Here is a 10,875-nt window from a genome sequence, read left to right as displayed (position 1 = left end):
GTGGGAAAAGGCAGGCAGCAGGCATCCCTGCAGCAGAATACGCACCTTTTCATTTATTTTACCCTGTGGTCAGTTTTCTAGTATCCGATATGACCCTCTGGAAGACAATAGACACATCCCCACCCATCTTTCGTGCACCCCTGGGTGGGATGGTGAGGGGTGTTCCTACAAGCCCCATGGCTGCCCCCTCAGCCCCCCGGCTCTCCCACCGGCAGGTGCGGCTCTGCTTGCTGTGTGTGGGGACCTCCCTGGTGTTTGGCCCCATCCTGGGGAAAAGCTGGCGGCTCTACAAGGTGTTCACCCAGAGGGTGCCAGACAAGAGGGTGGTGAGTACGCAGCACCCAGGCAACGGGGGGCAAACTCCCCAAGGGGGTGAACACAAGTCCCAAAACAGTGCGGGAAAGCAGATAAAACCAGCACATGGCAGGGGTGGGTGCCACAACCACAGGTCTGGTTTCAGACGTAGCTGGGCATGGGTTGCTCATTTATTCCTGCCCTGTCAGACTGCCTGTTCCCCAGTGGAGTCCCAGCCCCATCACCGAGCGAGGTCTTGTTCTCATTTTACATCAGCCACGTGCCTTCGTCACACTACACACTAGTGTTTGCATCCAGGTCTGGGCTGATTGTTTTTTGCAGGATGAAAATAAACCAGGTATCCTCAAGGGTGTCTGATGTAGGGCCATCCCCAGATGCATCTTATCCCTCTTGAAGGGAGGGGAGGGAGTTCTGAGTACTCTGCTGCAGCACTGAAGGAAGGGGATACAGCAGCTGAGAGAGAAACGGGAGCCACCTGTATATATTTGTGCATGTAACAGTGCACTTACAGCTTTCAGCGGCCACTTTCCAACAGCAATAAAAGTAGGTCTCAGATGAAAGATGAAGACAAGATGAAAGGTGAGATGAGAGAGTTTTCAGGGGAACTGGGTGCCAGGAAGGACTCCCATTGCTGAGGCACAGGGATCTGTGTTAAACTTGCAAAATGATAATCCTACCAGCTTCCTCCGTCCCACCCTTTCTGTCTTTGCTTGGGATATGGGCATAAGAGATGATAGTCTTGTTTTGGAAGAGCTGTTTTCTGTCAGAGCATTGACTGGCTAGCCACACCATCAGGGAGGGATTATACTTGGCTCCAAGCTTGATTAGGTCTCCAAGAGTTTAGGAGCTGGAGATGGAGATCCTGTGGCCAACTCAGATGTAGGTGAGCTGCTGGACTGCGCTCTGAGGGAAGTATTAGGATGGGCATGTTCCTTGGGAGAAACAACCAGAAGGAGACTTAAGGGGATGGAGGTTACTGGTGTCTGTTTTCTCCCCACAGTAACACTTACTTCTTGCATGTTTGCAGATTATCAAAGACCTCCAGTTGCTGGCAATGGTGGCAGCGCTGGTGCTGGCAGATGCCATGTTACTCTTGACGTGGGTATTCTCTGATCCAGTCCAGTGCTTCCGAAGCCTCAGTGTCTCGCTGCGGGTAAAGGGATGAGGAGGGGCGGTGGAGGGTTGTGCCCTGTCCTGTCTGATCTCTGTGGATGAAGTTGGTGGATGGTCAAGCATTTGGAGGTTCTGCTTAAAAAAAAAAAAAAAGAAAAAGAAAAAAAAAAAACAAGTCAGAAAGCCTTCTGGGCTCTCTGGCTTGGATTTATGTCTGGTCTACTATGGAGGGCCCCACTGCAAAATTTCCAGGTCTGATCAGGTCACCTGGGTGTCACAGGTCCATGGCATCTGCAGATGCTTTAGAGAAAGCTTTAACCATCCCTGTTGGCAGCAGAGTGCCAGAACCTTCCTCGCTTTAACCCTCTGCCCTTGGCAGCACCAGCTTTGGCCTTTCCTGTTAGGAATTTACAGAGAAGACTTGCTCACATGCGTGTACCTGTGTGCCCGTCGGTCTGTGCCTGCTCCCGGGCCGGCGCAGCAGCCTTCACTTCTGCCTTCCCCTTGCCTCCTAGGCGACAGAGAAAGGCATGACCTGCTCAGTGAGCCGGGTGCAGTCCTGCGCATCTCTTTATTCCGATCTTTGGCTTGTTCTCATTTTAGGCTTTAAGGTACGTCACCTCTTCAAAGATTTGTGCGTTGTATCTCCCCTCCTCCAAGTCTCACAACCTAAACTGTTTAGCAGCATTCCTAGTTTCACTGCCCTCCCAAGCTACGTGCCTATTGCAGATTCCAGCTACTCCTGTTCATCTCGAAAACACCCCCATCTCCAGTCCTTCCCATCTTCATGTTTTCTTGCATTCCCTTGTAAAAGCCGTTAGCCATGTTTTCCCTGCCTCACCATCCCTTTTATGTACACTGTGCACGTACTGTCTCTCTAGTTCTCTCCCTGCAACCCCCCACGCCTCATCTGTCTCCCTTCTTAAAACTTGTGCCTTATTGTTTTCTAAAGCACGCTTTTTCCATAAAGCCTTAGATGACTGTCCACCGCAGTGATGCACTATGTGGCTCAGCCCCCATGTCCTCTGACTCCAAATCAAGGAGGTGCTGGTGACAAGTGCTTGGTGCCTACCTTTACAGGATGTGTATCAGCTTAATTATACCACTGAGGTACACTTTCACTGGTGTAGCTTTGCACGTGGCCGTTCTTATTCCAGAAGAGTTAGTTATACTGATGTAACTATGTAGGTATAATTATCGCTGTAATTATCTGTGGTCTCATGTGTCTCTGGGTTGGCAGAGGCTGGACACATTTCAGAAAGCTGATGTTGATGAAGCTTGTGAGATCACAGCCTTTCTTTGGGAATGGCTCCTTCTCTGCATGCAGTACAGGCAGTTCCTTTGTGACTCACTGTAATATAACACTCTTGACCCAAAGTCTTAGGAAAAAGAGAAAAAAAAACCTCGTGACACAGCCAAGTCCTTCTCCCCCTGCACTTCATTTTAAAGACATTAGTCTAGCCTGTTCTTAACAGTCCTTTGGTGCTGGGGATTGCAGGCGTTCCCTGGGCTTCCAGTGCTGTGTCTCCACCTCTGATTTTGTCCACAGTTTGTGTTAGGGGTTAGACAGGTAATGCTTTTGCCTAGAGCTCCTACAAACTGCTTTTTGGAATAAAACATCCCCATTACCAGTCCTAGGTACTCTTTGTTAGTATTGCGTTGAACCTGACCGTGATCCTATCTACCTACTGGGAGTTATGCAGTTATTTCTTTAGTGCTTTCCCTGGACTTAATCTGGATTTGGATTTAATCTGGATTTACACGAATGTGAGAGTAGGCTCTATCTCTGCATGTACATAGCATTTCTTATCTCCACAGCATTAATGTGCTCGGCCCTTTGTGAAGCCGCTCGATGTATTATCCTGGTTTTACTGGCACAGAGCAATGAACAGAAATTACTTGCCAAGGACATGCATGAAATTAGGAGCAAAGTCCTCCGCTCAAGATTAAAACAAACAAACAAACAAAAAATTTAGTTCTGTGCTTACTGAAAGTCTTAGTTTACTAGATAGCAGTGCTGTTGTCTGTGTCCCAGATAGACTATATGGATTTTAAATGGGACTTTGGTGCTAGTTTTTCTCTTGCTCAGGGATTAGGAGTTGGCTTGCCTTTGGACCATGTATTTGGAGGTGCCCTGGGGTGAACGTGGTTATGATCCAGTGCAGATTCTACAAAGCAGGGTCGGGCATCAGCCTAGTTCCAAATGAGGCAGGTCTCACCATTACGACCCTGTCTTGAGAATTCATGGTTCTCTGAAGTTGAGAGTCTCGCCAAAGACTGTGGATGTGAATTCTTCTTGCCTGTAAGAGTGTCCCTCCAGACCCTAACCCTGGCAGTGCCCATCCCAGTCATCAAACAACCACAGCACAGAGGGATCCAGAAGGGTGTCCAGAACATCCACACCACAAAGGTCACAAAGCACTTCTTGATGCCCAAATAACGATTTAATGTCTCTTAATAACAGGCTGACATTTTCACTTACTGAGAACAGGAATAATATAGAGTCATGTTCCCTGTATTCTGGGTCCTTGCAGGAGCAGGGATTTTGTTAGATGTGATCCTGAAGGCAGACCATGCCATGCGCTACAGAGGCAGGCAAAAAATACTTGGTGTTTGCTGCCAATGTGCCATGGGGAAGGAGGGATTCAGCCTGCTGGGTAGTTTAATCCTGGGCACACTTGAAAGAAAGAACACTTGAGGGACAGCTCAATGAGGAAACCTGCTCTGAAACAACCAACCTGCTCCTGGAGAGAGACGGCCTCTAGGTACAGAGCACTTCTCTACCCCCTTTCACCACTGCTGGAGTCAGGAAGGAAACAGAGAAGGGAAGGGAAGGTAGAAGAATTGCACCCAGTAGTTTCCTGGATTTCTATTTAAAGAGGCACCAAGTACATCCTCTTCCCAACAGTCTAAACTTCCACTTCTTCTGCCTTGCTTTTTCCTTCTGAATGTCCTTCTGAATCTCCTCCCTGCTCCTTCAGAGGTATGTCATTGCTCCTTGATGGCACCCCACCTCTGCATCCCCGCAGGGACATCCATCTCTTGTCTGTCCATCTTTGCTGCTCTTGCTCCAGGCTGCCTAGCGGGAGGTTTTTCACATCTTGCCTCTCTCTGCCGTGCCCTGTGCTGTGGCATTGCCTGCCAACTGGACCCTCTGCTCCTCGCACCCCTCTGTCAGGACCCCCAAGGTGCTTTCACTCCTGCCCTCCCTCCCCAGCCCCACTTCTGACCTGCAAAAGCGTGCCGGGCGTTTGCTGCGGCGTCACCACTGCGTGCTGAAGGTCTGCATTATAGATCAAAGAGCATTAATTAGGATTGCGCTGAGTGTATCTGAGCTCACCGGGCTCACTATGAGGTGGGGGTTGACACCATCAGGCTGTAATTTTCCACACTCTCGAAAGCTCTTTTTTCTGCTTCCAGAGTATCCTCCTGCTGTATGGCACCTACTTGGCTGGTCTGACTGACAACGTCAGCTCCCCGCCAGTCAACCAGTCCTTGACGCTCATCGTTGGGGTCAACCTTGTCTTCCTGGCTGCCGGCACTGTCTGCTTAGTTCACCGTTTCTTCCGCACTTGGCACAACCTGCTGTTTGGTTTTACCTCTGGAGGCATCTTTGTGTGTACAACCACGATCAACTGCTTCATCTTTGTCCCACAGGTACGCTGCCACCTCTGTCCCACTCCCAGGCTGGAAAAGGGCACGTTTTTGAAGTTTACCAACAGCAGCCACATGGACCAAAGCACTTATTTTCCTGCTTCTTTCCCTGAATGTTTGGGCTCACCTGCACAGCTCATCCTCCAAGCCCTCAGTGGCTCTGCTTGCCCACACAAGTCCCCCAAGTCTCCAAGGACTGCGGGCATGTTGCAGAGCTCCTGCTCAGAAACCCTCCCACAAGAGCATGCCATGAGTGGAAGCCACACAGAGGGCACATGTGGAGGCGAGTTGGCTGCTACCCTCCTCCTCCTCCTCCTCCACATGGGTGGTGGGATCAGTCCTTCATGCAGTTTCCTCTCTTCATACCCCACAGGCCCACTCCCACCGAAGGTTTCTGCCCACAGCAGGGTTGGAGCTGGGATCTGGCCATCCAGTTGGCCTTGCCAGGCTCAGAGGCTTCGTGGCTGCTAGTGATCCCCAGGGGAGGCTGTCCTCCTCCACGCTTCTGGAGGAGGAAGCTGGGCTTTGCCACAAGTGAGGAGGAGGGCACGGAGATGTTTGAAGGAAGCCTTTTGTGGTGAGGCTCGGCTCTTCTGCTTCCCGTGTCCTTCAGGAGCAGCCTGGTGTGCCTGGCCACAGCATTAGCGGGAAAAATGCTCCCATTGTTACAGGGAGAGGAAACAGTTGTTTACTCAGTTTAATGTTTGGAGGGATGTTTGGGCTCAAGGAAATGAGGTGAGAAAGGGAGGAAGAGGTGAAGCTGAAGAAAGAGCACATCTGTGCAAGAGAGGACTCAGGGGATCTCACCAATATGTATAAATACTGACAGGGGTGGAGTAGGGAAGGGGCAGCCAGGCTCTTCTCAGTGATGTCCAGGGGACAATGGGCACAAACTGAAACACAGGAAATTCTATTTAAACATCAGAAAAAGCTGCTTTTTTTTTTTCCTGTGAAAGTAGCAAAGTGCTGGAGCAGGTTGCTCAGATAAGTGGTGGAGTCTCCATCCTTGGAGATCTTCAGTACCCAGCTGGACATGGTCCTGGGCAACCTGCTCCAGCTGAGCCTGCTCGAGCAGGGTGGTTGGACTAGATGATTTCCAGAGGTCCCCTCCTACCTCAGTTGATGCATAGTAACTTCAGAATCCCAACCCACTAGACAAGCAGCCCTTGGGAGCAGGATCCAAACCTCTTCTGGCAAGCACCAAGCCTGCTAGCGATGCTCTGCCAAGCGCGAGGGCTCTCGGAGCGAGGGCTCTCAGAGCTGATGAGCCTAACTTGTGCTCTGGCTGTACGATTTTTCTGCTGTAGCCTGGGGGCCTTGAACATTTTATTTAACTTGGATGTTTTAATTCATCAACTTGTTTTTCCTAATGGGCTTGCTCTTCTAGTGCTCATCTGAGATCGATAAGCAGCTGGAGCTGGGCTGCACAAGTCTTCCACGCAGACACTAGATGAGAAAACGAATACTAAGCATTGCTGGTTTTCAGCTTGTCAGCGGTGATTCGGGGATAAGGAGGCGTGCGTGACACTGTCTTTGTCTGTCAGGAGTCAGGGGAGGGGGAGAAAAGGGAGGGGGATTTTACAGCGCTTAGAGGTTGCAGTGCAGGCAGGCGCTGACCCTCTCTGAGTTAAAAGCTGGGGCCATGGCCAGGGTAGGGCTCAGATGGGCGGGAGGCTCCAAGTGACACTGCAGCCCCTTGCCCAGCTGTCTCTTGCCACCCGTCACACCCTGCCTTTGTTTTCCCCCTCTCCCCATCCCTTTGTCTCCTTCACACTGGAGCTGTGCCTGCCTCCCACCACGTCGGCAGGGGCTGTGCATGCCACGCGGATAACGCCCTCTTCTACTCCCCAGCTCAAGCAGTGGAAAGCCTTTGAAGAAGAAAGCCAAACCGTCAGCCACATGGCAAAATACTTCACCAGCCCCAACAGGAGCTGCCGCTCAGTGTACAGTGAGGAGCAGCTCTACCAGCTGATAGGGGAGAAAAACTCCATGAAGCGACTGCTCACCGAGGTATGGAGGCTCTGCCGGCCCCCCTCAGCCACATGCTTCACCGGCTTCTCCCCTTCCCTTTCGTAGGCTTTGTGGGGTGGGAAGCCCTTCCTTACACCCCACCCTGCACTAGCACTCCCCCTCCGACCTCCTCCCTCCTGAGGGGAAGAGCTGATTTGTTTTGTCACATCACTCTGCACCCTAAAGTGCCAAAATTCAGGCATAATCTGGAGGATTTACAAAAAACCCAAAACCAAAACATGAAGGGGCAAGAGCAGGAAAGCCTGGTTCCCACAGCCCAGTTGAGCATGGTTAGTAATTTAGAGGGGAGATGATCCATCTCAGGAAAGCCCCCCCAGTCTCCTTTTTCTTGACCCGTGTTACATCCTGACTTGGAGAGCTGCCTGCCCTGGTGCCCCCCTTCCCTCACCCACATCTGGGGCAGCTCTGGGGGGCTCCAGGGGAGGACAGCGTCGCACATGCTGCCGGTGTGGCTCTTGCAGACCTGCTGCTGTGCTGCCTCTCCGTGTAGAGAGGGACGATTTGTTTTCTGGCAGCACCTGCTTCCAAATTGGTGGTGTTTTCATTAACACTCCACCCCCAACCCTGCGCTTGACAGGTGTATTTGTTTGATGCAGAAAAACGCCGTGATTGAAAGCCTGCAGGAGCAAGTGAGCAGCGCCAAGGAGAAGCTGATGAGGCTGATGTCTGCGGAGAGCGGCTGCGACCCCCGTGCGCTGCCAGGGGCTCCTTGCACCCAGAGCTCAGGGCGGTGTGGGGATGCGCCGGGGGTCTGCTGCCCCCCCGATCTGGAGCAGGATGGGTGGCAGCCTCCCAGTTTGCTGGGTACGCCACCTCTTTGCAGCGATGCTCAGGACCTCCGGAAACATGTGAGCCACGAGCCTGTTTGCTCTCCAGTGCTGCCTTTTGACACAGGGGACAGTATTGAACGTGGCTTGAAAGATATCCAGGAGTGTGGAACACCTGCGGGGTGGGGGCAGCCTCCGGAGCAGCTGCCGGGCCAGGATGTCTCAGCTGGCGTAGCCTGGGAGTCGTCCCCCAAAGTCAGCTACGTGAGCAGCGAGAAGCTGCGGGAAATCTTGCAGGAGCTGAGCAGGGATGGCAAAACCTACAGCCCGGCCTTATCTGGGGGACCCCAGCGTAGCAGCCAGGGCCCCCCAAGTGAGCAGGGAGGAACATGGGGGGCCCAGGAGGGCTACCAGGGCATCCGCACGCCCCTCAGCCCCTACCTGGCGAGGCGGCGGCGGAGGATCCCGCTGCCCTCCGCGTCCACCGGCTTCCCTGGACACATGTCCCCTCATTCCAGCCGCAGGGTGAAGGAGGCAGGTGGCTGGGGCCGTGGGGACTCAGCACGTGTCTCCCTGGGGAGGGAAGGGGAGATGGCTGGCGGAGGGCTCCTTCACCCGCCAGCACCATCCCCTCCAGCCATCCGTGGGGAGGCCTGTCTCCAGCCAGAGGGATGGCCAGGATGGCCGGAGTCCCAGGGTGCTTCACCATGCATCCCGTGGGAGCCGCGGCGGCGGCAGCAGGGTGGCCCAAGGGGACCTGCGGAGCCCTCCCTGCACTCGCTGTACTATTACCCGGACTCCGACTCTAGCAGCAGCAGCTCTGAGGAGATGTTTCATGGCTGCCACCGGCCCTGCTGTGAGCTCTGCTTCCAGAGCCCGCGTGGCTCCCTGGGCAGCAGCAGCACGGACACGGACACAGAGCCCAGTGGCTGCGCGGGTCACCGGACAGAGCACCACGGCGGGCCCCAGCCCGTGGTGAATTTTAAAGAAGATCTGAAACCCACCTTTGTGTGACTGGGAGCACCCCTGCCCTAAAGGCAAGTGCCCCCCCCCCCCTGCTGCGAAACACCGCATGTTTTCTGTAGTGCTAAAGCCATGTGTCCCTCCGAGGGATGCATCTTACTCCAGCATCTGGGGTTTGGGAATAAACCTTGCCCTGTTTTGGGCTGCTGTTTCAGCCCCAGCCTGGTCAGCGGTGACTGTGTTTGGCTGAGAGGTGGTTGGTAGCACTCAGGGAGGGTGGTGGTGGTTTTTTCTCAGCTGTTGCAGGCAGCTGCCTGTACCCTGCGGATACCATGTCTGTCCGTCTCAGTGTTGGCAATGGAAGGACTGGAGCTGAGTGGCTTGTGAGAGCCCAAACTTCATCACCTCAGGGAGGTTCCCCTGTGAACGCTGGGTCATTCACACCGGTGAGCAGCACCGCGTTTCAGAAACACGCATGGCTTCTTGCACGAAGCGGACAGGCAGACAGACAGACAGACAGGATTCTTTCCCCGGGGCTGCGGATGCCAAGCCCTGCATCAGCACCCAGCTGGAGACTGGAACAGCCGGACCCAAGGAGCTCCCACTCACCTGGGGTACTGCTCCCTGGCAAAGCAAGGCCCTCAGAGTGGGGTGCAGGCAGGAGACTTTTGGGGAAGGGGGGTTTGGTAGTGTCTGACTGAGAAAAGTCTGAAGGTGCTATCCCTAGAGGTGTCTTTGCAGTTTGTGTAGTTCAGCTGTGTGGTCGTAGGTGAGGCTTAGGTCAGAGCTGAAGGGAAAGACAAGCCAGCAATAATTGTAAAAGAGGACTTGAAAAGGGTTTGGGTTTTTTTTTCCCCCCCCTTGTTTTTTGGGGGCTTGTACCCTCCTTTATGCTTTTGTATGGATGATGTAGTCTGGAATGAGGTTTGCTTAAATTAATACAGTCTGGTTCATTTTTATCTTAGAAATATCAAGAACAGTAAATCCGACGTGTCTGCTTTTGTTGGGATGTTTGTGAAGGCATTTCAGTGTATCATTGCCTCCACAGGAGAAGTTTGGGATGCTGAGACCCGTTGCCTAGGGCGTAAAAAACCCTCTGGAGAAAGGCTTTCTTACAAGGGCATGTGACAGGAATCCCAAACCCGGTTTTGAACCTCTCTGTTATCCTTTATGATGGTGAAATCCCTCACTGCTGTGTCCTAGCAATATCCCCATAACCTCTGTTCATTCCTAAAATGAAAACACCCCAGAGGGTGATCCCAGTGTTCTTTTTGCCACCTTTAATGAACAGAAACCAGTTTGTTTCTTTTCTTTTTTTTTTTTTTTTTTTTTTTTCTGAGCTGCCTGAACACTTACGACTCAGAGGTGTGTGTTAGGTTCTGGCCTGTGTGAAAATGCATTGACTTGAGTGTCTTCTAACACTGTGGGGGCAAATCTGCAACGGGGGCTGGAGTCAGAGAAGCCCAGACAGGGTGTGAGTGTGGAAGGTCTCCTGCAGTTCCAGCAGAGGGGAAGGGATCTTGCTGACGGGGAGGGATGCTGAACAAGCCAGAGGTGGGTAGGAGCAGCACTGGGGGGGCTAGAGGGGCATGCCACTGTGTGCTCCTCCACACCGCTTTCCCCTCCACACCGCTTTCCCAGGCACCCCCAACAAGCAGTTTTTATCATCTGAATCCAGCCTGTGCCACACCAAAGCTGCAGGGAGCTGACATGGAGCCAGAAAGTGCTGTACGGCCTGGCCTCAGGCGGCAGGAGCACCCTGCAAGCATACAGCAGCTGGTTATTTATAACCATCATTTATTCTACGGGCCAGCGCATGTCCCCGGCGTGCAGAGCCGGGGATGCTGGCGGGGAGACCCCTAGGGTGGGCAGCCCCGAGGAGGCCGGGGGGAGCTCTCTCCCCGGGTCAGGCCGGGGGAGCCCCCCAGGGGAGGTCCTGCCAGTGGGTCTCGAGAGGCTCTTTTTTCCCCATGGCTTCCTGGCCCCGGGGCTGGGGAAGAGTTTTTGCCTGCAGTTCTGCAGCGCCTGCAGC

General features: G+C 53.2%; 1 protein-coding gene across 2 annotated transcripts in view; it reads left to right on the top strand.

Moving 5' to 3' along the window:
* GPR156 (G protein-coupled receptor 156) overlaps positions 1 to 9,977 on the top strand; it is a 17,667-nt gene extending 7,690 nt beyond the window's left edge. For both annotated transcript variants that reach the window (XM_026856885.1, XM_026856878.1), the window contains exons 6-11: positions 216 to 326; positions 1,343 to 1,468; positions 1,944 to 2,039; positions 4,849 to 5,085; positions 6,934 to 7,092; positions 7,710 to 9,977. In XM_026856885.1, the coding sequence (XP_026712686.1) occupies positions 216 to 326; positions 1,343 to 1,468; positions 1,944 to 2,039; positions 4,849 to 5,085; positions 6,934 to 7,092; positions 7,710 to 8,894 (1,914 nt within the window). In that variant the 3' untranslated portion in view covers positions 8,895 to 9,977. The remainder of the gene's footprint in view (positions 1 to 215; positions 327 to 1,342; positions 1,469 to 1,943; positions 2,040 to 4,848; positions 5,086 to 6,933; positions 7,093 to 7,709) is intronic.
* Positions 9,978 to 10,875: the final 898 nt, after the last annotated feature.

This window comes from Athene cunicularia, assembly GCF_003259725.1.
Source record: "Athene cunicularia isolate RWA chromosome 1 unlocalized genomic scaffold, athCun1 chr1_part1, whole genome shotgun sequence".
Lineage (NCBI taxonomy): Eukaryota > Metazoa > Chordata > Aves > Strigiformes > Strigidae > Athene > Athene cunicularia.
This window is presented reverse-complemented; position numbering and strand designations above follow the sequence as displayed.